Raw genomic sequence first — 27,713 nt, forward strand, 5'->3', positions numbered from 1 at the left:
AACATATGTTATATGACGTATAAATTATATGAAATCTATTTTATTTTATGTAAATGTTTGTTATAATTATTTGTAAAACATGAATATATAAAACTAACGATGAATTAGTGGTCCGCCGATTATATAAGTCGACTGGTGAACTGGTCAAATCGGTTTACTTTTTTGAATTAAAATAAGCATTTAAGATTAAACAACGATTCCTGTCACCGACTCACCCGGTCTGCTTCTTTTTCCTCTTCTTCTTCTTCTTCTTCTTCGCCTTCTTCTTCCCAAACAAGCCTTTCAGCCTCGTAAACAATTTACAACCTCAGTGGTCAGCACGGCCTCTTCTCTTCTTCTTCCGCGACCTCTCCAGCGTCTTTCAATTCTTAAGCACGTCTTTCTTGCAGTTGATAATGGCAGAAGTTGGGGAGTCTTCTGGCGCGAAGCCCTTCGAGGAAATTTGGGCAAGGCTCGGTAACCCCCTTTTCCCATTACCATTTTCCGTAACTGTATAAATCCTTAGATATCTTATCTGGAGACCCAATGTGCTATAACCTTTACTTAACTGATACAAAACAAATCCCTTGGTTTTTTTTTTTCGTTTGGTTCTATTATCTTTCGTTTTCTTTGGAACCAAACGGGGGGTTTAATTTCTTTGTAATGTCTATATGATTCTCTATGAAGCGAGAAAAGTCTAACCTTTTATTGGGTGTGTGATGCTTTGTGAGTCATGTTGTGAATCATCGACTTTGTGAGGCTTATGTTGTGGACCACTTTTACTGGGCATTACCTTACCATGGAAAATGATGGGATTGGATAAGATAATCCTTTTCTTTTTATGGGTGCCTCTTTTTTGGCTTCATAAACCACTGAAACATTGTGTAGGTGTGGGATACTGTCACGGTTTGACTATTTTCACACCCTTGTGAAGGGCTGTGCGGCGCTAGTTAAAGCACTCTTGTTTAACTAGCCAGTCTATCGTTTACCAATATTCATCCACGAAACACTTTCATTAACATTCATTCAGATAGCAGCGGAAACAGTAATCAATTCATGAAAGTCGTGGTAAGCAAGCAGTAAACGTTGAAGCAAATGTAATTCATTAACAAATCCTCCGTTGACATGGTGTACTTAGCGAGGGAGGCAAGTAGGTTAAACACGTTGACAATTGCTAGTGAGTTTTACAATGACTGATGAACACTCACCCTCCCCTAAAGAGCTTTTTGGGCTATTCTCACTTTGGCATTAGGAAACATCAAAATGACCGAGGAGTCATACTGCCTTATTTGGCTTACAATGAAATAAATATTGGAAAATAACCCTACACTAGTATTTATATGATGGAAACCCATCCCAAACACATGAGGCAAGTGGTCACAGGCAAGCATAATGCCCTGAACAAGCTTAGCTCATGACATTCTCCCCTACTTATGCGGTCGACGTCCTCGTAGACTTTGATGTTAGGTACACTTCGACTTCGTCTATGAACGGTTGCATATCTTCCGCAGAAACCCAGCTAATTTTTTTGTCATCAAGGCCTTTCCACTTCACTAAGAATTCCTGCCGCTTCTTCCTTGAGGATGTGAACTCTTTGTTTGCAAGGATATCTTCAACTTCACGTCTGTAAGGTTGCACTGTACTCACTTTTGCTCTGGCTGACTGATTTCTGCTCAGATCGTTGGTGTTGGCGTTGTACGGCTTGAGGCAGCTGACGTGAAACACTGGATGCACTTTCATCCAAGTCAGAGGGTTGATTTTGTAGGAGACCTTCCCGACTTTGGCTAAGATGGGGACTGGTCCTTCATATTTGCGAAGTAGTCTCCTATCTCGTCCTCGTAGTGACCTGACCTGTTCAGGATTGAGCTTAACAAGCACCAAGTCACCTATGTTGAAGTGCTGTGGTCTTCTTCCCTGATTTGCCCACTTCTTTATCCACTTAGTAGCTTTCTCTAGGTAGTCTCGGGCAATCTCAGCATTCTGTCTCCAATCTTTGGTAAAGACGTACGCCCTGGGACTCTTTCCTCTGTACGACTTATCCACTGTGTGAGGTAACAGCGGCTGCTGGCCTATAACAAGCTCAAAAGGACTCTTGTTGGTTGTGGAGCACTTTTGGGCATTAAAACAGAACTGAGCCACATCAAGTAGTTGCACCCAATTCTTCTGGTTGGCGTTGACAAAGTGGCGCAAGTACTCTTCAAGTAGCCCATTGAATCTCTCCGTCTGTCCATTTGTCTGTGGGTGATAACTCAAAGAGATTTCTAGTTGTGAACCGAGGATTCTGAAAAGTTCTGTCCAGAAGTTGCCGGTGAATCTTGAGTCTCGGTCACTAACAATGTCGTGGGGAACACCCCAATATTTCACAATGTTCTTAAAAAACAACTGTGCTGTCTCCTCTGCCGAACAGTACTTTGGTGCGGCTATGAATGTACTATACTTCGAAAACTTGTCTATAATAACAAGTATAGACCCTGTGTCTCCCACTTTGGGCAGGTTGGTGATGAAGTCCAATGAGACACTTTCTCACCGTTTGGACGGTACTGGTAGGGGCTCCAACAGCCCAGCAATTTTCCTCCGCTCCACCTTGTCTTGTTGGCAAGTGAGACAAGTTCGGGTATAATCAACCACATCATCATGCATGTGCGGCCAATAGTACCCCCGCTTCAGTAAAGCCAAAGTGCGCTGCCATCCTGGATGTCTGGCCCACATGGTATCATGATATTCCTTCAGCAATGTCTTCCTCAGATCACCTGGTCGTGGCACAAAGAGCCGATTACCATGGGTCATCAGTAATCCATCTTCCATCCAGAATTGTCGTGCCTTCCCTTCTTCGGTAAGTTTCATTAAGTTCTGCGCAACTAGAACTTTGGCTAAGTTCTCCTTGATGCGCTCCCGCATTGTTGTGGTAACAGTACTTGAAGTCAGATGTGTTACCATTTGTAAGGCCGCCAGTTCGGCCTTTATACTCAGTGCATCCGCGACTTGGTTCAATCACCCCGCCTTGTGCTCAAATGAGAAATCAAATTCTGCCAAGAATTCTTGCCATCGGCCCTGCTTGGGTGTCAGCTTTGGCTGTGTGAAGAAATGACTAACACCTGAATTATCTGTTTTTACCACAAACCTTGACCCAAATAAGAAATGCCTCCACACACGGAGACAATGTATCACCGCTAGCATCTCCTTCTCTTGAGCTGTGTTCTTCTGCTCTGCTTCACTAAACTTACGGCTTTCGTACGCAACAAGGTGCCCCTCCTGTACCAAGACTCCTCCAAGGGCGAAGTCTAATGCATCTGTCTGTACCTCGAAGGGTTTCATGACATCCAGGAGAACCAGTACCGGATCTCTCATCATGGCATCCTTCAAGTCATCAAAGGCTCCCTGGCACTCCTCTGTCCAGTTCCACCCATGACCCTTCTTTAGTAGTTCTGTCATAGGGGCCGTTCTCCGTGAATACCCCTCTACGAACTTCTTGTAGTAGTTGGCAAGGCCAAGAGAGGAACGCAACTCTTTCACTGTCGTTGGGATCTTCTATTCTTGAATTGCCCTTACCTTTTCCATATCCATTCTGATATGACCTTGTCCAATCGCATAACCAAGGAATTTGATGCTCTGTTGAGCGAAAGAGCACTTCTCTTTCTTCACATATAGACTGTTCCCCTTCAGCCTATCGAACACCTTCCGCAGATGCTCTTTATGTTCCTCCAGAGTGGAATTGTAGACAACAATATTATCCAGGTACACCACGACAAACTTGTCAAGGTACTCACAGAAAACCTGGTTCATCAAAGTACAGAATGTTGTAGGCGCATTTGTCAACCCGAATGGCATCACCAAGAATTCGTATGCCCCATACCGTGTCACACAAGTAGTCTTTGGCTCATCCCCATCAACAATTCTCACCTGATAGTAGCCTGACCTCAAGTCAAGTTTAGTGAAGTACTTGGTGTGACTCAACTGATCCAATAAATCAGTAATCAACGGAATATGATACTTGTTGCGCACTGTCACCTTGTTGAGCGCGCGGTAGTCTACACACATCCACAGGCTCTCATCATGTTTCTTTTGAAACAACACCGGTGCTCCAAATGGTGCTTTGGAAGGGCGAACATATCCCGTTTCCAATAATTCATCAAGTTGCTTCCTCAATTCTGCTAACTCTGGAGGCGCCATCCGATATGGCCCTTTTGCAGGTGGTTTCACTCTTGGAAACAACTCGATCTCATGCTCCACACCCCGTAGTGGAGGTAATTCGTGAGGCAACTTATCCGGCATCACCTCTTTGTACTTATCCAACACCGCTTGGATGGTTGTAGGCACCAGCTCTTTGCCTACTTCTTTATCTACCACCACCGTGGCTAGATATGTCTGCTCTCCTTTCCTCAAACCTTTCTTGAGTTGCATGGCTGAAAGGAACTTCCCATCGTCTCCTTTCGTTACAACAGCTTGTACCATGCACGGGTGATCTTCCATCAGACATAGGGAACCAGCCGAAGGCATCAGCACTGCCTTTATTCCCCTTAGGAACTCCATTCCCAAAATGACTGGAAAGTCATCCAATGACACTGCTGTGAAATTCACATGACCTTTCCACTGCCCAAGTTTCACAGTATCTTGCTTGGCTACTCCTAGAGTAGGCTGGGCTACAAAATAACTGCTTTCATTCGTCCTGTATCCTTCTTTAAGGATAAGTTGAGTCTCCAAGCTTCTGGTTGCGAAACAAAGTTATCGGTAGCCCCGGTATCCACCATAGCGCGCGTACTCTTCCCATTGATTTTCAAGTCCACAAACATTAGCCCTCTGGCTCGTGTAACATTTGGGGCTTTCGCCTGCTTTTCCAATGCGCTCACTTGCCGCATTGCACCCATCCTCGGGATCTCATCTTCTTCCCCATCTTTTTCTAGTGCTTATTCGGCAATGGAAGCCTGTAAAGCATTAAGTGATGCCTTGTGAGGGCACTCAAAAACTCTATGAGGACATCGACACAAGAAACACTCAAGTTTACCCTTTCCCTTGGGTGTGTTGAACCCTCAAGACGACGAAGCTTCCTTTGAGGTTGATGCTTTATTGTCGGCTTCTCCACTCTTGGGTTTGCCTTTCTTGAAAGACTTTCCATTGCTTCCCTCTCTGGTAGATCCTTTGGACGAAGTGGTATTCTCCCCAGCGTAGTCAGTCAAGCGTTTTGCAGCAGCTTGTGCAGTAGACAAGTCTTGAACTCTTTGTCTATGAAGTTCAGTCTTTGCCCACGGTTTCATCCCCTCTAGAAAATAGAACAACTTGTCCTTCTTCGACATATCCCGGATATCCAACATCAAAGCAGAAAATTGTTTCACATATTCCCTGATCGACCCAGTATGCTTGAGGTCTCTCAGCTTTTTCCTTGCATTGTACTCAACATTTTTAGGAAATAATTGGGCCTTGAGCTCTCTCTTCAAGTCTGCCCTACTATCAATTACACTGTTTCCATTTTCAATGTCATTGTTCTTAGCATGCTACTACAGTTTGGCGTCACCCACCAAGTACATGGTTGCAGTATCCACTTTTACCTGTTCTGAGGCCATCCTCACAGCGCGAAAATACTGTTCCATATCAAACAAGAAGTTCTCTTAACTCCTTAGTATCACGGGCACCCCCATACGTTCTGGGTTCAGGTTCCTTGGCCTTACTAACTCCTGGAGTGTTGGAGTTCCCCATGGCAAGAACCATCAGATTCACCTTTGCATCCAGATCAGCCATCTGGGCCTGCAAAGTTTCCACAGTGTGGTGAAAGTCCTCTGACATTTCACTTGTCAAACTTGCTTGATGCTGCTGTGATCCCATCACTTCATCAACAAGTCCCCTCAGTTGGGCCATCTCGTTGGCCATATTGTTGGTTGTCTCTTCAACCTGTGCTTCTAGTGCACTAAGTCTTTCAGCATTGTTTGATGCCATGGTCAATTACCAGAGCTTCCAAAATCCCACAACGAAGGTAATTGAATTCTCGTAGCAACTGAGCCTTGGCTCTGATACCAAGTGTCACGGTGCGACTATTTTCACACCCTTGTGAAGGGTCGTGTGGCGCTAGCTAAAACACTCTTGTTTAACTAGCCAGCCTATCGTTTACCAATATTCATCCATGAAGCACTTTCATTAACATTCATTCAGATAGCAGCGGAAACAACAATCAATTCATGAAAGCCGTGGTAAGCAAGCAGTAAACATTGAAGCAAACGTAATTCATTAACAAATCCTCCGTTGACATGGTGTACTTAGCGAGGGAGGCAAGTAGGCTAAGCATGTTGACAATTGCTAGTGAGTTTTGCAATGACTGATGAACACTCATCGTTCCCTAAAGAGCTTTCTGGGCTATTCTCACTCTGGCACTAGGAAACATCAAAGTGACCGAGGAGTCATACTGCCTTATTTGGCTTACAATGAAATAAATACTGGAAAATAACCCTACACTAGTATTTACATGATGGAAACCCATCCCAAACACACGAGGCAAGCGGTCACAGGCAAGCATAATGCCCTGAACAAGCTTAGCTCGTGACAGATACCCACATCTTTTTGATAGAAAAAGAAGAGATTTATTGAAGTGAAGAGAAAGTATAAAGGAGCACAAGTCGATAAAAATCAAAACAATACTGCCTGCCAGTCATGCAGTAAGTCTGAAAAAGACAACCCACTTAAGCAATCAGCAGCAAAATCCCACAACAAGGCCAAATGCTGGATCCTATCCCGAAGGATAGACAAACAAATTCTTTCCGGTGAACATGTGTTCCAATGAAATCCTTCACAAAACAGCATAAAAAAACCCAGGTCTCCACGGCACTGAACCATCTCTACTCCTCCCAAAACCTGAAAAAGAGATTGCCAAAAGATCCTCCAACGACTCCAGACACACTCAATTGTCCCCAAAATGACCAAACAAATTAGTCCATTGCCTCCGTAAAAAAGAATCAACAAAGGAAAAGGTGAGAAACAGATTCTGAACTGCCAAAACATTAACAACATAATTTGGAGATAAAGCCTTCAAAAGCCTCGTACTCTGCAATAGATTGTTAATTTTATTAAGAGTTACTACCCAAATAAAAGCCTAAATCTTGTCTGGGATATCCAAGTTAGGATCAATAGCACAATGATTTTAGAACATTTCATGCTTTTAGCATGCATGAATTGAACAAATATGCTGGAATAATATTTAAATCCTAATCTTGTCTCAATAAAAGTGATGCAGGTGAAGGTGGGCCTGTGCCTGCCCTACTTGATCATTTCTTGACAATAGTTTGAATTGTTCTTTTGTGTTGTAAAAGACCAAGATTTTGGTTCCATGGTCATGTGCAGCTTCATAAATGAAAATAAAGGGTGATGAGCGGGGGCAGCCCACATGTAGGTCAGTGGGGCAACTTAAAATTGTCCTGATAAATTTTTTGTTATGCCCCATAGTTCATGAACTAACAAGGGATGCTATGTACATTTAACGTAGGATATTTATGGTCAGTTATTGTCCTTTAAAAAGCTAGGCTTATCTTCAGAGAAGAGTAAATAGGAAGATGTTTATGTCTTAATATATCTTGCCTCGATGTTTTGTGTGTGTGCACTTGCATGAGCATGCGTGCACACGTGCATCATGCCTCAAACCAAGAAATTTTATGGGCCTGCCATTAATGACGAGGAGAAAGTTATGACATTTTTAAATCTTACACACACACACACACACACACACATATATATATATATATATATATATATGTTTTTCATATTTGTATGTCTGTGCAGCTGTGCACAAAATTCTTGTACACCTTTGTGAGCATGCTTGTTTGGAGCATTCAGCTCAAGAAGAGCAAGCTTAGATAATGAAGGGCATACAACTTAAAGTGGATGTTTCTTCTATGTAGGACAGTTCGTTGTTTATTTTAGAGTCCAAGTTTTATGTCTTATATCTACCTATCAAGAAATGAAAAGAGTTTTTTTTATTTTTTATTTTTATAAAAAAATTAATGAAGTTTCTATTTGGAATCCTAAATTCTGTAAAATTTGGAGTCTTTTAATTGTTCATAAATATTTGCATGCCCTTTCAATTGTCATAAATATTTTTTGAGGATTTTTTGATTTAATCCTAATACTATATTTGAAGCCTAAAACTTTTTGCCTTCTTTTCTTCTTTTTAACAGTTCTGTTAATGTTATTTCTCACTGTCATGCAGTTTGTCTTATAAAAACTCTTCCTTTCACTCTTTAAATTTAAAACCTGAAACCATGATCTTTTTCAAACCATTATCCACGACTGAGCAGACTGCTTTATTTTCAATGTGATGGTACTCTTCTGCTTTAAGCATTTTGTATCTGCCCCCTGCCTGTGCAGGTGGGAATCGGAATTCCAAACTCTTTTTCATAGTATTCCTGTTATTTCTTTAGTGTCATGCATGGTTTTACTGCCACCATGTTGTATCACCTATGACATGATTTGACACGACTGAGGGACCTTCCTTCTGCATTGTTTGGTGTATCAGCCATTGCTTTCTTCTTTTCCATGGTGGTTAGATCATCGTCTACCTTCAACTTCTAATTAAAACTCTCAAGGAATATGATGAAGGGTAGTATATATAAACACAACAATTTAAATGAGAATTATCTTAGCCTATATTCATTACTTGATTAAGTATTTATGTTATGTTATTAGACTTGATAGTCAGATGGACAGTCTGACTCTGGTTTATTTGTTCCAATGTCTGGGTTAATTTTCAAAACATTGCATAAAAAATTTATTTCAGCTAAAAAGAGTGAGACCCAACAATTTTCTAAGAAATTAATGGGATACCAATTTATAGAACAACTATTAGGGGCCAAGGTAATTCTTCTTTGGTGGGTTTTAGGAAAGAAGGGAGTCTAGAGTAGATGTACTGAGGTCATTAAGGATTTTTATGAGAGAGTAACAACTAGCGTTAGGATTGTAAGAGGAGAGTAGAGAATTTCTAATTATAATAGGTGTATATCAAGGTTCTACTTTGGGCCCTTATCTTTTTGCCTTAGTGATTGATGAACTCACTAGGAGTATCCAAAACAAGATCCTTTGCTTAATGTTGTTTGTAGATGATATTATCTTGATTGATGAAAGTAGGAATCGAGTGGAATCTAAGTTAGAACTATGGAGTGTAACTTTAGAATCTAAAGGTTTAGGGTAAGTAGAAATAAGACAAAGTATATGAAATTTAATTTCAATTAAGGAAGGAGGAATATTTGTGATAAGATTGAACTTTGATAATGAAGAAATTAATAGCACTTGTTGATTTCGATATCTTGGATTACTATGCAAGTAGAAGAAAAATTGAAGAGGATGTAATACATATAGTTGAAATAGGTTAGGTAAAATGGAGGAGTTCTTTGGGCTTAAAATTAAAATAAAATGGCTATATGAGCAACCGTGCTCTATGGATCATAATGTTGGACAACTAAGAAACAACATGTACAAAAAGTTGCTCTCTCTCAGCCCAACTTTGTCGAAGTCTTAGTGAGCCCTAGCAAGAGCTTCATCAAACGATTGGAGATGAAACCCTAGCTCTTGAGATCATGGTTTTAAATAATGGTCGTGATCGTTACATAATGCCATTAAGTAACATTTTTTTGGGCAACCGATACTGTTACACATCGCGAAATCAGTGGGAAGAAAAATCACGGCTGTAGCAGCTGTTACAGACTGCAATCATTACGTAAAGGCCGCTATGACCATTATGTAACTGCTACAGGACTGTCACACCAAAAAAATTATCTTATTTTTTACCTTTTCTTCTCACTTTTTCTTTCTCTTTCATAAATCATTCTAAATATACCATGTGGCGAGAGGGGGAAAAGATTATAATGAGGATGCCAATGATACAAAATTTACTATTTCTTTAAATACTCACAAAAGATGCATTAATTAACAATTTGAAAATACTAACTTGTTAGGAAAATATTTTATTTTGATATAATATTAGTAATGTGATATTTATATTCTAAATTTTTCAGCTTCAACCTTCTTTCTTTTCTGACTATTTTTTATTTGTATTATTCGTATCTCTAATGTGTCAAATAGATTAATGGAGTTTATAATGTAATTTGTTTTATTAATTAATTTAGCACACATAAGAATTTATCATAGATAAGAACAATGAGAAGTATAACTACGCACACACACATAATTTTTCTATCAATGGTGGTTTAAAACAAATGGAAACTTGTTACCCTTCCCAAATAACTTAGTTATTTGAACTAAAGGATCCAAAATACACAAACTCTTTCTAAGAAGAGCTAAAAGCTTAAAACATGTAAGTATGGTAATATGCACAAGGTTGGGCGTGCTTCAAAAAATTCACAACTGTTACACCTGCTTCCTATTATGTAACATCCGCTACTCACCTTCCCGTTACACTAGTTACCGTTACGTTACGCTACGTACTACCGCAATTAAAAAGCATGCTTGAGACCCATCCTCCCAACCTCTAGTCTCTGAACATCTTAGGCTTTGATCTCTCTCCCTACTTCGATTCGTCAAATATCTCAGCCTTCAACCTCGATCCCAGCCTCTAGCTGTCGACTCACTCGATTTGTTAGATATCTCAGGCTTCGAAAATCTCAGCCTCGAGCAGGAGCTTCATTGGAGCCCTTGCGAGACTCGTGATCCTCTTTTTAATGAAGGCTTGCGGCCCTCTTCTTTGTTGAAGGTTCGTAGTCTCTTCCCTCGTGAAGGTTTGAAGCCCTAGCTCCCTCATTTCTCTTTTAGGCTCGTTGCTTCCCATCCTTTGTTCATCTTTGAGCTTGGCTATTGTCAAAATCTCTTCTCTTAAAGGCCAATAACGATGGGAAAGGAGCAACTCTTGAAGGCTAGCCACAACTTTAGCAACGTTTAATTTGAAGACACGTGATCTCTCTCTCTTTCAAAGGACCTTGAATCACTCTCCTCATTCTCTTGATCGAGATGTTGTTAGTTATTGATAATGGGGATTCATTCAGTTCTAAGGGAAATCCTTCGATCTGAGATTGGATAAATTAGGGAAGGTTGGAGCTTTGTTCATTCTTTAGAAGAATCAGCAACATAATTGGTGGGTAAACCTGGGTTCGATTTTCTTCAATTGCAAAGTAGTTCTCAAAGGGATTCTTATTTATTTATGGAAATTGAAGCAATGGTGTTCGTAGATCTCAGGATGGTTTTGTTGATTATTGGATGGTGATTCATGTGATAAGGGCAGGGAAATTCATAAAATTAGGGCATGGACGGAGAGGCAAAAGATATTCTATCTTTGTCCTTGAAGGATCCATAGGCGATGTGTGGCTTTGTGTTACGGTCCTGAGCCCAACTCTAGTGAGGTATTGTTTGCTTTGGCACTCTGGTCTCATGAGTTTGTCTTATAAAAGGCGTTTCACTTAGTTGGTACCCAAACCTTCCTTATAAGCCTAAGATCTCCCTAGTACATATCCGATGTGGCACTATGACAAGCTTTCCCGTCCAATCTTTGACACCCTTGTCAACTTGATTTTCCTAGTGCACATCTGATGTGAGACTGTGACAAACTCTCCCATCCCATTTTCGACGTTGTCGTCAGCATTTCCCTAGTACACATCCGATGTGAGACCGTGACAGTCTCTCTTGTCTGATCTCTGATGTCCTCATAAAAATGACTTAAACCTCTATGTAGGGTCCATCCACATGATAGTACCCCTAGGGTAGATCCACTCATATGATATTACCGTCACGGTGGCTTTGATACCAAATGTAATGGTCCTGGGCCCAACTCTAGTGAGATATAGTTCGCTTTGGTCCTGGGAGGCTCCACTAGCCTCACAAATTTGCCCTATAAAAGACGCCTCAGTTGGAACCCAAACCCTCCTTATAAGCCCAAGATCTCTCCAGTACACATCTGATGTGGGACCGTGACACTTTAGTTTGGGAAAGAGTTCAATGTTTTGGTCAGTTGTTGTTTGTTAGGCATTGATGGAATTGATAGTAAAAGGAGGAATGATAATCTATCCTAGAGTCAAATAGTATCAGGTAAAACTGATTCTGATGGAGTTCCTTCAATTCCTATGCTTGGTGGTTGCTTGGTTCCTAATGATGGAGTTAGCTCAATCCCTAAGAATGTGTAAGAGGTGGCAGTGTTGGGGGAAGATGCAAGAGGAGACCCTACAGACAACTTTGCACAATCAATTGACATCGCTAAGGGACAAGGTTCTGGGGGAGGAGGTTATTCCTAAGGCGGCTAAGGCGTTCAGCGTGAATGATGGAATGATGAAAGTTCAGTGGGCTGGGCCTGGGCCTGGGCCTTTGATGATTAATTTAGACATGGGATGGTTGTTTGAAAGTAATAAAAGGCATTTTAAAATTTCTGATGTGCCTGTTGGTTAAGGAAGCTCAAAAGCTAAACTTTGATTCTATATCGAGCCAGATTAGAGAGAAGAAAATTCAGCAAGGTAAATCGCAGTTGGGCCAATCAGAAGGGCAAATGCGTAGTCAGGTTTCCAGTCAAAAGGAAGGTCTTCTTATGAAAACTTGTGAGGCACAATCTTATGGAAGTCCAGGCCCCTCCCATGCATGATCCTATCATCAATCCGGTCCATTTCCCTGGCCACTCGCAGAAGTCGGATAAGGGGGAGATGGATATACAGCTACTTAACAATTTCCAAATTCCCTTTTTTGTATCATCGGTATGTTTTTAATTTGGTTCTAAGAACAGGTTGGGAAGAAATTGACGATAATAACATAAGCATCAGATCGGTGGTTGATTTGGGTTTCGCAGAGGGGTTAGAGGTTGGTATGTCTAGGAGAATAGAAAAACAGAAGATGGATTGGGTACAAAATTTGATGTTTCAGGTTTTAATTCTGAAAAATCTAAGGGCCCTGAGGTTTATGTTCGTTGAAAGGCTGCTTTGATGGGTGCAGAAACAAAGAAATTATATGAAGAGAAGAGAGAGCAATCTGGTTGAGATAAGGCCATGAGGAGAGATTCTACAGGGGAGTTGAGTATCTTGGAAGATGCACTGGATAAGAGGAAGGGTTTAGGAAGTAAAGGAGTTTGCAAAGGAAAGGAGGTTAAAAAATGGAGAGATTTTTCTAATAATGATAGTGATTACTTTAGTGAGTTTGAGTGTGATGGGGGTTTGTTGTTGAATGAGCTTTGAGAACAATATGGTTATGTTTCTGATTTCCGCAATGATCTTGGGGACCTATCATTTGTTCATTCCGCCCCACTGGATGGATTGGAGGGGTTTATAATTTTTGAAAACAATAAATTGGGAAATAACTTGCATTGCAACGATGGAGAGGATTTAGAAGCCCAGGTGATATTGGATAAATTGGATTTTAAAATGTGTGATGCTGGAGGAACGGAAGTGCATTTCATTGGGGGGTAAGTACAAAGCGAAGAAGGGTCGAAAGGAGCTAGAAAATTTTCAGTGCTTGGTGAATAACAATGGAAAGCGATTGAAAAGGGATTTTCTTGGTTAGTTGCTGTTTTTGCTTTGTTGTTTTATCTTTATTTGTATTGTTTTTTTTTCTTTTTTATTTCTTTTTTTTACTTTCTGTTTTATTTTTTAGCGTAGATTTCTTGCTCCCTTACATTGTAATTTCTCTTTCTCAATCTAATACACTTTTTTTTTATTATAAAAAACACAAAGTACAAAAGTTGCAATAGACTAGGCATAGCACTGGTAGAAGACAAGATAAGATAGAGGCAGCTAGATGGTTTGGGCATTTGAAACGTAGGCCAAGCAGCGCACTAATAAGGAGTGAGTTAGTCATTGTTTTTGGTATTAAAAGGCGTGGGGGGATAGATCTAAAATAACTTGGAATGAGATAGTAAGGAAGGACTTAATAGCTTGTAAACTAGTGAAAGAAAATGCCTGATCAGGTGAATTGGTAAAAAATGACTCAATTAGTCAACCCCACCTAATGGGACTTGATGCTTCTCGTTGTTGTTTATTAGGGGCCAGGGCTCTTACCCTAAAAAAGCAAGAAATAAGAAGGGAAGAGAAGATAGAGAGATGAGAAGAAGAGTAGTAACTACTGCTCAGGCTTTGGGAAAAAGAAGGCATGGTACCAGACAAAGAAGAAGAAGATAAGAGGAGTGAGATCAGAAATCCAACTGATGGACATGGGAGCTCTGAGCAAATCTGAGAGCGAGGGAGCACCTTCACAGAGAAGGTGGGAAAAGGAAAGAGTGAAAGGCCCTGGCTGGGAGTCAAATTTGCCACTTGCAGATGAGGAGGCTGGCATCCTTACATTAGGTTTTTTCATTTGTTCTCAACATCATTTTAACATTTCTGATTTGTTACCTATTTTCTTCAAAAACATTGTCAACTTGCCATTCGTTGTCATTTTGTTGCAAAATTTTTGGAAACAGAAACAGGTTATCAAATGTTCTTTTGGATTTTCCAATGCATAACATAAAAAATAAATAAAGAAAAAATGAAATGGAAATGTTACCAAACAGCCCTTTTAATAAGATTAATATTGAAGGTGGTTAGTGGAAGAAATGATGTTATTGTGTCATTATGCGGGTTTCTGTCATCTGATTCTGAGATGAATCAATTAACAAAAAGCCCTTGATTGGGGTTTCTCTCCTGGGATTTTCATGCCTTTGTAGTTTAATTTCTTCTCCTCACAAGAGGACTTTCATCACGTTTGGTTAAATATATTCGTGTGTGTGTGTGTGTGTGTATAGTATATTCTATTTTCTGCAGTCAAATTTCATTCCTTATAAAAGCCCAATGCATTGTTGGGTCATGCTTATATGTTTCAGATTGACTTATAAAGCTATATTTGACCTATAAAGCTTGCAATCCGTGTTTTTTTTTTTTTTTTTTTTGAGATAGAAAAATTAATTTTCATTAAGAAAGAAAAATGTACGAAGAGGATGAGAAATCCTTTAAGAAAAAAGAAAAAAAAAAGGAGAAGAAACAAAAGAAGGTAATACCACAAGAATCCTGACATTAAGCTTCAGACTTTTGATTTTTAAGGAGTTTTTGGAAGCTGAGACTAGGTATTAGAGAGACAAAAATATATGCAATGTTTATTGAGTGGCATTTTGGTTATTGATAATATTTCTTTGATAGAACCATCGGACACAAGATATTCGGCCATCGAGCTGAGATCAAATGAGGAAGTAATACGCTCAGAGATCCTATCATCTTGTTTTGAGAAGCACGAATGGTGTAAAATAACGAGGAATCCTGATCTGCGTTCTGCCACAATGCAAAATCTGAGGTATTTTTTATTTATCTTAAATAAATACTGTACATAAAATTTTTAATTGGGAGAAATTGTTGAGTAGGACACAAGTTTGGCTAGTTTTACCCGTAATATCTTCATAAATAGTGTTCATTAATCTTCCAGTAGAACATTTTTCTTTTCAATTGTATTTATTTACAAAAAAAAAATAAAATAAAATAAAAAAGAAAGAGGTATGGGAGCTTTAAATGTAGCTGGAGGTTGGTCAAATGTACTCTCCTTAAAAGCTTCAAATGCATGGCCTAGAAAGATGTAAGACAAACAATACTCTCTCTATATGTTGTCAAAACCCCTGAATCTGAGCATTCCTCTCTAGCTAATTGCAGCGAAAACTTTGTTAGTCTTGCTGAATAATTGTTGAGTCTCCTTGGAAGTTGGAAGCTGATAGTCGTTCTTTGTCCTTTGATCCCTCAGGGTTCTATTCCTGCAAATCTTTTTGTGAGTGTTTGACTAGCTCTGGTTTTTTCTTTTCCTCTCTATAAAACTATCTGGAAGGCCAAAGTTCCCTCTAAAATCAAAGTTTTTATCTGGCTGGTTGTGCTTAGTAGGATCAACACCAATAACTTGTTACAGATTAGGAGACCGTTAAAGGCTCTATCTCCAGATGTATGTGTGCTTTGTTTTAATTGCTCTGAAACTGCTTCGCATCTTTTCTTACATTGTGATTTTGCCCGGAGGATCTGGAACAAGCTATTTAATTATTTTGGGGAATGTTGGGTTTGTCCCAAGACACAGGAGTTTTTGGCAATTTATTGTGTTTGTTTCGGAAGGAAAACAGAGGGTAAGGTGTTATGGATTTGTGCCTTATTTGCTGTTTATTGGGGTTTGTGGATGGAGCGAAACATGCTTATTTTTACTGGGGAGAAGTTGTCTCTTTTACTGGTTTTGGAGAAGATTCGACATTTGGCTTCTCTTTGGTGCGTGGGTAATGGGAACTTCAGGGGGGATACATTTTTCGGATGTTCAGCTTGATCAACTTTCCTTGTTGAAATGATAGAGCCAACTTTCCTTATTGGTGTTAGCTATGTTAAGGACTACCAAGCAAGGGCAGGTCCTTGCTAGATGAAACTTTAGCCTTCCAGATGCACTTAGCTAAGGTGCTGTTTTGTATTATTTTTGTTTCCTGTCATTTTTGTTTTTTGTTGCATCACTCTGAAGAAACTGGCAGCAACCACTCCTTTGACTGGGTTGCTAGTTTTGAGTTTTTGTAACCTGTCTAAGCAGTTATGCCAGTTCATGCTGATGTACTTGGAGTACAATGTGGCTTCACCGGTCCCGTACTTATATGGAGCTGGATGAAAGAAGTCAGGCCACAGATTTTCATACCTCCCATGGGAGCATGCCTAGTTCAATATGCTTGAGTCCACCTTGTGGGGGAGGGCCCACTCCACTGATGCTATTCCTCTTTTCCATATTCTAACATTATGAAGTTGATTCTAATTTAGGAAGTTGAGTTTGCTAATTTCCCAGCATGTCTCATTATATTTGTAACTGTACATTTTGAGTTGGTTGTTTGAGTTGAAGATTTTTGAGTTTTTATTTTTTCTCCCTTTTTGTCTTCGACTTTTTTGTCCTACATCTGTCTGGAAGTTTTGTTTTTATAATTGCCGGAGTCCATCCAGCCTTCTGTGTACTTGTTGAAATTTGATTGATCTTTGGTTTAATGGATTTACTTGAAAATTTAATTTCATTGGTTATTGCTATAGCATTGTTTGCCCAAAACTATATACATAATAAATGAAATGGTTGTGTTTGAATCAACCGAGTTGAACTCAGGCATGTGATCTTTGTTAGATATATAAACATTATATAATTAATCTAGTTTTACTAATACAAAGCATCTCAAATCTATGTAATTATCATCTTCTTATGTTGTTAACTCAGAGTAAAACTTTTAAAATTTTGTTTTTCATTTCACATTGGCTTATTTTCTGGTTATAAAGAGAAGCTTTTTGGTTTTCTTTTTGGGCTGATGTAGTTCAAATGAGATACGTGTTGATGAAGCTGTTATCCATGATGAAGGTTCTACTGTTATCGAGAGTGGAAGTGAAATTTTTCCTGGTCCTGATAGAGAAGGTCAGCATTTACATATGTTCACACGGCAATTTATTTTAGTCTCTTGGCAAAATTTCGGAAGCTAAACTATAGGATGTGTTTAGACTTTTTTGTATATAATTGTGCCATACCTTTGCTTGATAGAAGATGCCAGTAGTATTAAATGCATAAGGGTGTTCTTACAAAAGTAAAGTGCTATTTAATTTAAATTTAGAATTGATGCATCACTAGGATTGAATCAGGAGATGATGATACTGTTTTTGATATGCATTGTGTTGGTTGATTTTCTGTCTGTAGGGTATTTGAGCTACAGATTCGAAGTAGCACCTACTGTTGATTGCTGGAAGAAACAGCTAAAGGTGATTAGATATTTTTGACTTTAGATGTTGGTTTTTAATGTTATTTCTGTTTATTGGTATGTAGTAGTTATAATATCATTGTTTGCTTCTGCTAGATCTGTTTGGATGCTGAGCACGCAAAATGCAGCATTTGCCTCAATGTATGGCATGATGTTGTGACTGTTGCCCCTTGCCTTCACAACTTCTGGTCTGTATACATAATTTTTTTTTAGTTGTTCATTTCAAACTTCTGGTCTTTGATTGTACCCCTTTGTTATATCCAGCAATGGATGCTTTTCAGAGTGGTTACGAAGGTCTCAGAAGAAACATGCAAGTGTTCTCTGTCCACAATGTAGGGCCGTTGTACAATTTGTTGGAAAAAACCACTTTCTGCACGCAATTGCAGAGGTAATATCATAGCTGCTCTATTTTTATAAAAACTAAGGTTCTGTAGCTGTAGCCAAGATTGCACTCTCCTTTTGTCTGCTGTTGGTGGATTCACATTTATTGATTGGTAGTTTTGATTGTCATTATAGAAGTTCATGGTAATGGGCTCATGATGTTATCACAATTATATTTGTAATTTGGATTTTGCTTATTGTTTTATTAAATATATTATCGTACAATCTGCAAAATCTGGAAATATCATATGCAATATTGTTCATTAACTATGGAGTATTTACACACGTAGTGTTTATGTTTGACATTAATACAGCGTACCGTCTGTGTGATTTAATTTTGAAAAAGGTTCTTTTAATGTTATATATATTTTTTTTGTTGTAATGGAAAAAACTTCCAATAAACACTTCTTGAGCATTGCTCATCTTTGTTAAACTTTTTCAATGCTTCCTGATCAAGTTATTCTCTATTTTAGTTTGATTTACCCTTATTGACGTTTATTTTTGGTACTGATATGCTTCTTGTTTTATTCAGGAGATACTGAAAATGGATGGTTCATTGAAACGATCTAATGAAGAAATTGCACAGTTAGATTCTTATGCATCGATACAATCAAATCTTGTAAGATTATTCTGAACTTTTGAGCAGTTGAGGAAAGGCTTACTGTATAATTTGACATATCTCCATAGGCATATCTTCAAGTTTAATTTGACGACTTTTGTATTCCAAGGGTCCTTCCATCAATTTCTGTCTTCTTGAACTTCTTATCAAATTAAACTTGTGTCCTGGTTTCAACACTGATTATACTTAACTTCTATTTGGATTTCATTTCCCCCCCCCCCCCCCCTCCCCTTAATATAATCAATAATTTCTCTTCTTTCAAGCCGTTCAAGTTGTATTTGTAATGCTAGGGTGGGATTTCTTTCTTTCACAGTTTTAGCATGATGCATGGACCATTTGTCTTTAAATTCATAATGATTTTCCTTTTCATAATATTGAATGTCCAGTTCTTTGATCTTTGGTTATCTTAGTAGGACATGAATGATCTTCATAGGAAGATCATCATAACAAATATACTCAAATGCAAAAACAGCAGCTTGAGAGGGACCAAACATTTTCATTTGATTGTCACGATATTGCTTCAGTCAAGGAAAAATAAAGGGTGAGAGATGTCAATGGGGATGCAAATTCAATTGCAAAACAGCAGCTTCTGAGTCCAAATTCAGAAGACACCTGTTGTGCATGAAAATTCCCCAAACACTACATGCGTGGCTGATGTTTGTCTGAAAACTGATGGTTTGTTTCCAAGAACAACACTTTATAGGATTGGAACAATTTTTTTTTCCAGTACGTGATATTGTGAAGTACCCTAAACTCAATACATGATATTGGAAGGAATGTAGTGCATGATACTGGGAAGTACCCTCAATTCCCACAAACTCTACATGCAAAGCTGATATTTGTATGAGACCTCACGTTGGAGTATTGGAATAAATGCAGTACACCTGAACTACTAATATCCATAACCACTTAGGAAGGGATGAAGAAAGTGTATCCTTTTAGCTGTAAATCCTTGCTGAATATCTGAATATCCTGCAAAACTTCAATGAGTTGCAAGAAAAAGGGAAAGGTGCTGATGTTTGTATGAAATCTCACTTTGTCGCATTGGAATAAATGCAGTACCCTAAACTACTAGTATCCAACCACTTAAGGGGAACGAAGAAAGTGTACTGTTTTAGTTGTAAATCCTCGCTGAATATCTGAATATCCTGCAAAAATTCAATGAGTTGCAGAAAAAGGCAAAGATTTCACAATCTAGACCTTTCTCTCGCTGTCAGGATCAATATATCATGCTTCTCTTGTGTGTTTGGTTTCAATTTCTCATGGTTCGGAGACCAAGCCATGGTAGTGTTAAATCTACACATGGTGCGGATGTGGGAATGTTGATTTGGCAGGATATTCTGAATTTCTCAAAAGTATATCAATTTCTTGTGATATTGGGACAAAATCCCAGACCTATATATATGTTCCCGTTAATCTGATTTCTTGCTTCGGCTTGCACAGAAACTAAGGTTGACAAGGGGTTCACATGGCATCAACGGTAAGGTGGGACAAGCAGTGATGATTGACTATTGAGGCAATGTTCCTTCCCTCAGATGATGACAATGGAAGTAGCACCAATAAAAAACATGCTCTTGTTAGGAGTTGGGGGATACTATTTCTAGTACAATGTGAATTTATTATAGAAAGATGAATTTTGGATGTTGTTTTGTTGGCTAATAAATTTGTGGAGAATGTTAAGAGAAGGAATAAGAAGGTGCATGTCCGTAAGTTCAATTTTGAGAAATCTTGTGATATGGTGAGTTGGAGTTTCTTGATAAGATTTTAGATTGGAAAGATTTTGGTCCCGGTGATGAGGTTCCAGCAGAGTGCTGCATTATTTGCAGCCACCACCTGTAGATCTGATTGTCAATTAATTTTCATTTAAAATGGATGGTGGCTATAAGGTGGTGGTGGATGCTGGGGCTTCAATGTCTGCTGATGCAACTTTATGGTGCCTTCGAGGTGAAAAGTCTCAGGAAGCTTTTCAATATTGCGAGGCCTATAAGATATTTCTTAGTTAATATGCGTAATTATGAGCATATTCAGACCTGTATCTCTAGATGTCTACTGTATTCTGTACATTCTGCCAATGGATCCCACTTTTTCTGTTAAGTGAATTCTATTACATTGTTCTTTTTAGCCTATTGAATTTACACTAATCATTTGTTCCCCTATCCATATGTTCCAAAGTATCTAGCTCTTTTTCTGTTTCTCAAAGACTGTCTTTCAAGTAAAGTGATTCAAAAAACGGAAAAGTATGGCAGTTAATATGATCATATTTGTTTTATTTTGTCTGAACACCCATGATTGGTTATATATTTCTACTGATCATGTGTATTTTGTTGAACTCTTAGGAATACATGTGACATTTTTATAATTGTATTTGTGATGCATATAGGTAATTACAACTGCAAAAAAGCAAGGTCGGAAGAGAGCACGTTTACCCTTGAATGGGGAAGATGATGGCATGGAGCTTCCATGTCCTCAATGTGGTAATATTGCGTGCATATGAAGTAACTTGCCATAAATCATTTTTCCATTTTATTTAGGCACTGCAATGTGTAAACTTACTATATATATTCTGTCAATGTAGGCATACATTTTTATTACATAATTTTCTTCTGCTGATGATATTGTGGTAGGCAATATGCAGTACTCTCTAGTTATGTGGGGTGTTTGCCAACGTGCTTTATGTTATGATATGCTGTTTCTTGTATGGCTGTATGTAATTTTGTGTACAAATGTGTTAAAAGTTAATTCAATTCATCCTTAGAAAGCAGTTCTGTTTGGTCTTTTAAAGTTTTTTTGCATGTTTCATTATATATATAACCAGTAATTCTTATAATATCAGGCGTTGAATTTGGTGGGTTCCAATGCAATCGGAATACTGCCCATCTACAATGTCAAGCATGTGGAGGAATGATGCCTTCCAGGACCAATATTACTGTACCGCAGCATTGTAAATAAATTTCATTTTCTTTTTTGTGATTATCTTTTATGTTATTCATTGATGCCATTATAATTCTTCCGCTTGGTAGTTCAATTAGTCTCTTGAAAGCGGGGGAAGTATATCTGCCTGCCTGCTGTTCCTCTTTCAAGTCAATGTAACATATAGTTTAAGCTACTGCTTGGGGGTCACTTTTAAGTCTTAAATTTTATCTTTTTTTGAAAAGCTTAAGGACTTGGGGTTTCTATTGTTTAGATTAACTTCTTTAAACTGATTATGGTTTACCGATTTTTGTTTGACTTAAAAATTTATTACTGATCAAATTAAAGAAGTTTGTTTGATAATATTAGTTTTAATTGTGCATGTGCTGATGTTGTTATGCTTATAGAAATACCAACAAATTCACTTGTGAGGATCATATAGCCTTGAAATATTGTATTTATATTGGAAGTGAAATAATATAAAAATGATTAAAGGTGTGCTTATCGCCTCCAAAAAAAGTATACAGGTGAGCAAGAGATTTATTTTGTTTTTTTTTTTATACTTTTTTTTTTTGGGAGGTGGGGGGTGTACAGGATGGGGTAAGGTTGCTCCCAAGTGTTCATGATGCTACAATCTCTACAATCTCATAGAAGCAACAAAATCAAGATAATCCAACTTCTAGAAAATCCCTTCAGATTGATAATCTGCATTTCTCATCTTTAAAACACCTCCTTTCATTCCAAATGCATCAAAAGAGAATGCGAGGAACATAACTCAGCTTATGTCTTTTCTTTTCAATTTTTCGAGGAAAAAAAAAATAATGGAACAAATCCGTATTTTCTTCCCCACAGTGAGGTACATTAAAATAGTTCTAGTCATGCAAACATTTCCAGCATCCTTTTGTTTTTGCAGGTTTGGGATGTGATAGAGCATTTTGTGGTGCTTATTGGCATGCTCAGAGGGTTCTTGAAAGTAACTCCCACCCAGTGTGCAGCCGTGAGACGTTGAAACCAGTAGGTGCTCATAAATCTGTATTTTATTGATTACATTAGTGTCGTTAATGCGTGGATGGGGATTTTATAGAGGACATGATCTAGTTCTCTAACTTACCATTGAGCATTTCATGTAATGGATGATTGATGTTGAGATCCCCATGTTCATGTGATTAAGATTCTTGTGTCTCATTCTGAATGCTTCTCAGTCATCACAATGTATTCTTGAATATGTTCTGTTTTATAAAAGTGAAATGAGATGGTATTGTGTCTCTCCAATGAAATTAGGCTGTGTCTTCCCATACTGGATTTTAGTTATAAATTGTGCCGCATGTGTTCTCAAAGCAATCTGTGAATAGGCTATGGAGACCCTAGACCCTAATTATATAATTAGCTTGTTTGTTACTAACATTTTATTTTGATGTATCTTGCTGTAAGGGTGTTTCAAGCAAATGCTGTTTTTTAATCAGTTTTATGGTCATTATGATTTTCATGGTGCCTTGCCCATGGCTTCGCAAATCTATTGTCTGAAAACAGTTTCATTCTACTGACTTCTTGATGTAGGACAAGAAGCAAAACCTTGGGAAGATCCATGTTGGAGACTACTTAAGAAGAATTGGATTGATAATTGTTGGGTTTAATTAGTAGTTTATTATGTATTTAGTTTGATTAGCATAATATTATGTGTATTTTGGAGGCTTTGTTTGTAATATTTGTGTAAAGTGTGGGTTTGTTTGTAATTCATGTAGTTTTAGGGGTATGTGTGTAATTTTATATGCTTAGGCTTTCTTATAAATAGTGTGTGAAAGCCATGTTGTAGGAAGTTATTGATGAATGTGAATTGAAAGTGAACGCGAGTTTCCCCTCTGGTGTCTCCTCTCTTTCCTCTCTCCCCCTTCCTCCCTTCTAATTTCTCCATGGCTGCAGAACCTTGACGCTGCCCCTGCATCACCACTGCTAACTATTCTTAATTTTTTTGGTTCAGAATACTTTTCCAATCATGTACACCAACTGCCTAATTTACTCTATTTTAGAGAATATCCTTAATTTTATGAAAATTATATGCTCGTTTCAGATGATCTCCTGGAATATGACATGAATTATGTTGTTTTGCAGATCTCAGAACATACGATTACAAGAATTCCATTTTCAGCACATGAAAGCAATCAACATGAACAAGATGTATGGATTTCAATGGAATATGTCTATTATAATTGTGATGCTTTTAAAATTTTTTATTTTAACTCATATATTAGTGATTTCTTAGATTACAGAGAGGTGCATTAGACAAATGGGGAGAACTCTGCAGGATGTTATTTCAGATTGGATTGTCAAGTTGAATAACAGAGAAATTGGTAAATTGAGAGTTTCTTATCTCCGGCTCCATTGTTGATGGATTTTTATCTGTGTGATACCACCTGTTAAATGTTACGTGAACAAATTATTTTTGTCATGCATAAATGAGTGGCTGGGCAACTTTATGTTTAGATATTTGTTTTGTCTTCCTGTCATCTGTGGAGGGCTGTGTTCTTTGAAGCGTCTTGCCCTCTTAAGTATCAGTTATCATGGGCCTGGAAGCTGCCCCCCCAAAATCATCCATAGCCGTGCGCTAAATTTAGGCTGAGACTTTTGATTGGCTTTACGAGTAGATCTAAACTGTAAATATTAGTTGTAATACTTGTTCAATTGAGAGCTCCATCCCCTGATGTGAGCTATCAAGTTGAGTTTAATTTTCCTGTTGTCTGATCAAAATTAAACTTTCTTAGATATAACTTGGACTGTATATTCAAGAATGGAACTATTAGTGTACCATCCATTCAGGTGGACTGTAATTTTCACACTGGTGTCTTCATTGCTGCTCTCTTGTGCATGATTATTCTTTGGTTTTGTTTTGCTCATTCAAGTTCCTTTATGCAATATGAGTCTGTGTGTGTGTATTCTTTTTCATTGCATCAACTTCTACTAGGATGCCATATATTTTTATTTTTTCATTGGTGTAAATTGAACTATGTGTAAATTGAACTATGTTTAGTTTCATTAAGTCGTCATTTTGTTCTATTTGCAGATCGTACGAGGATGCCACTGAATCACGCAGAGATGATAACTTCACGGACCCATGTTTGCAAGTGAGTCTTGTCTTATTGCTCTCACGGGATTATTCAAAACCCCGATTTTTCCATCTCAAATTATGTTCAATGCGTCTCCTTTTTAATCTTTCATTCATCTCCATAGTTCAGGTGAAAGATTATGTTTAGTGCTCCTTATCTCCACTTTATGATGTTGAGTGATGTGTAACAATGTTTTTACTTACCTCATATGATAACTTACTATCACACTGAAATTTTGAATATGGTCCCAGGATTTGAACATGACTGTGAGTCTAATAGCTTTGGCACCAACTTGGACTACCACATGATATGAAAACTTAATCTGTTAAATGCTTAGATTAATGCATAATAATGATTAATAGAACAATCCATTTGTAGTAATTTAACTGTTTAAAGTTGCTGAAGGAAGATTAGCTTTGTGATTGAGAAGATCTTCTTCCTGTACTTTCTCCCTTCTCTGTGCTCGTGTATATTTTATGTTCTCTTGCTCTCTACTTCAGTATCATTCCGTGCCCATTTAGGACAGATTTAGAGTAAACAATATAATTTTACTTCTATGCTAACATGTAGCAGTTTTGTTGGGAAGTGATCATCAACGTAAAATCAGCTTTTGAAGAAACTTCCACATTCTGCTGGTTCCTAAAGTGATTTTAGGTTCAAAATTGAGTTTTGACTCCCAAGAATGTGACTGATCAACACAGTTTTTAAAAGCTAACATGAAATTAATAATACGTTATGAAATCACTTCAAATTGAACGCTGTCCCAAATAGCACTTGAGTTCTTTTTTTCAGTCTCGGACATCTTTCAATTAGTTATGATTCATCAACATAGATTATCTAAAACATCATTAGGACCACCAGAGAGAATTTGCTTTCAGTCAAACTTACTTCCCTTGGCCACCAGTTTCATTGTGATTGCCATCTTGTTTACATAATTTATGTTGAAGGGAAAAGAAGTAATATTTTTCTTCTGCATTGCTGCCTATTCAATTATATTTTGCATAACTATATCAATTTATGTTTGCCATGGCAACCTTGCTATCTGTTAATCATAACATTTTCAGATATATTGTCCATTAATCAGCTTGTCTTGGTTCTATTATTATCTGGATCTCTGTTTTGGTGCAGTGATTGTTACGACAAATTGGTTTCATTCCTCTTGTACTGGTTCCGAATTTCTATGCCTAAACATGTAAGTATTTCCATCTTTTAGAACATTTTGTAAAAAGATTACGCATGAGCTTGTCATCTCTTCTATTTTGTGCAATATGAAGCATGTTGATTCAGCTATATAGTTATTAATCAGTGAATCAACTGTTTTTCGGCCTCAAGTTCTGTGTTACTATATTTTTGTAGTCTAAAGTTTCACCATCGAAGCCTGTAATCTGTAGCCAACGAAAGAAGCTTAGTGCCTGTGTTTGAGTAAGGATTCAAAAATGAGTTTCAATATTGTTGCTTTTTGAAAATGAAAACAAGGGACTATACCATGCATTACTCAAAACACTCTTGGTCAGCTGTTTTTGAAACTGTTCTCAAAAATGAAAAAACTGCATTAGGGCTTAGGTCTGACGATTTGCTAGTAAAATTGTAGTCATTATTTTTAGTAATATCATTATTATTACTACTACTATTATTATTAAAAATTGGATTATACCCCATACCTCATGTCTTCATTGCATCCCGGAAATTGTATCCAAAAGCACAGGAAACACTTGAAAATCGTTTTCTGGAAACATGTTTTTGTAGGGGTGTTTTGGATACGTTTTCGAAAACGGTTGTACCTGAAATCTTAACCGAACCGACCCTTGTTATTGTCATTTTGTTCCTCTTCGGTTTTCCCTCTTTCTCTTCATTTCCCTGTTCAGTTCTTCGCGGGGTTGCCTTCCTTGTCGATGCTTTATCGATGTTTTAACTAATGGTGACGAAAAAACATTCAACAAAATTTGTTGTTACTGATAAATTGTTTGTGCATTTTTACAGCATCTCACACCAGATGCATCTAAAAGGGAAGATTGCTGGTATGGATATACATGTCGCACCCAGCACCACAACGACGATCATGCTCGGAAAAGAAACCATGTTTGTCGTCCAACTAGGGGTTCTAATATGTAATGGCATTGTACTTAAATTTATATGGTATTTTTTGTACCTTAATGACTATGTGTGCTGCCCACTGGATCATGTGATGGTTGAGACTGCTTGTGAATTTTCGATGCAGCTTTTATCTATCGCATTCCTTTGTTCTTCTTCCCCCGTTGTACATTAATGAATTTTTTGAGGCATCTCTTATGGATTAATTCATTGAAGCTAATACCCAAAAGCTCTTAAAGCTTGTGCTGCTTTGCCAAAAATCAAACCTTTTTCTTATTGTGTCTTTGATCCTATGTTTGGGAGCTTGGAATTTAGAGTTTGAATTTGAATGTGCAAATTTAGATAAAATAAAATACAAATTAAGTTAAAAACAATTGTAGGGTTTGAAAATTTACATTAATAATAAATTGCAAAATATCATTTCAGCATATAATTATAATAGAAAGAAAATGTTTCAACTTGCTTGAATTCAAATGTACGTGAAAATTAATTTTTGAATTCATACTTTACCTTTGACGATGTAAATTCAGTTGAAAATAAACTTACTTAAGGATCTATTTGAAACTTTGGAAAATCATAGGTTAGGATTCATAAGGAAAAAAAAAGAAGAGGAATCCTTATTTTTGTATTTGGTTATTAAGAAAAATGAAAAAGAAAATAAATAAAATACTACGTTTATAAACAAAAAATTTGATTTTATATATCATTAATATTTTGTGTTTTTTAATTTTTGATCATATTAAAAAAAAAAACTTTCATTTTTTATAGTATTTAATAAAGAAGGAAAATATAAGAGAAAATAGGTTTTCTCATTATTTTCCTTTCTTTTTCTTTTCCCATCCTTATCCTTATGGACTCTTTGGGAAAGGAATATATGAAGGAATCTAATATTTCATGTTTGGTTATCAAGAAAAGTAAGAAAAAACAAAGAAGATACCAAATCAATAAATAAAAATATGATTTAAAGAATCATTTATAT

The 27,713-nt window shown here is 37.6% G+C and overlaps 1 protein-coding gene across 3 annotated transcripts; it reads left to right on the forward strand.

Moving 5' to 3' along the window:
* Positions 1-151: 151 nt before the first annotated feature.
* On the forward strand, positions 152-26,994 carry LOC131160283 (uncharacterized). 3 transcript variants are annotated; one of them, XM_058115758.1, is made up of 15 exons: positions 152-456; positions 15,045-15,195; positions 17,198-17,295; positions 17,572-17,633; positions 17,729-17,820; positions 17,897-18,020; positions 18,546-18,632; positions 21,013-21,106; positions 21,466-21,573; positions 22,456-22,556; positions 23,652-23,717; positions 23,803-23,890; positions 24,601-24,661; positions 25,772-25,835; positions 26,624-26,994. In XM_058115758.1, exons 1-15 carry the CDS (start codon positions 396-398, stop codon positions 26,753-26,755), a joined length of 1,389 nt encoding a protein of 462 aa, XP_057971741.1. In that variant the 5' UTR covers positions 152-395; the 3' UTR covers positions 26,756-26,994. The 3 variants fall into 3 exon arrangements, with proteins under 3 accessions (XP_057971741.1, XP_057971742.1, XP_057971743.1); XM_058115759.1 differs by having other exon boundaries at positions 204-456; positions 21,013-21,103; XM_058115760.1 differs by lacking the exon at positions 21,466-21,573 and having other exon boundaries at positions 208-456.
* Positions 26,995-27,713: the final 719 nt, after the last annotated feature.

The sequence above is a fragment of the Malania oleifera genome, chromosome 7 (assembly GCF_029873635.1).
Source record: "Malania oleifera isolate guangnan ecotype guangnan chromosome 7, ASM2987363v1, whole genome shotgun sequence".
In the NCBI taxonomy this organism is placed as follows: domain Eukaryota; kingdom Viridiplantae; phylum Streptophyta; class Magnoliopsida; order Santalales; family Ximeniaceae; genus Malania; species Malania oleifera.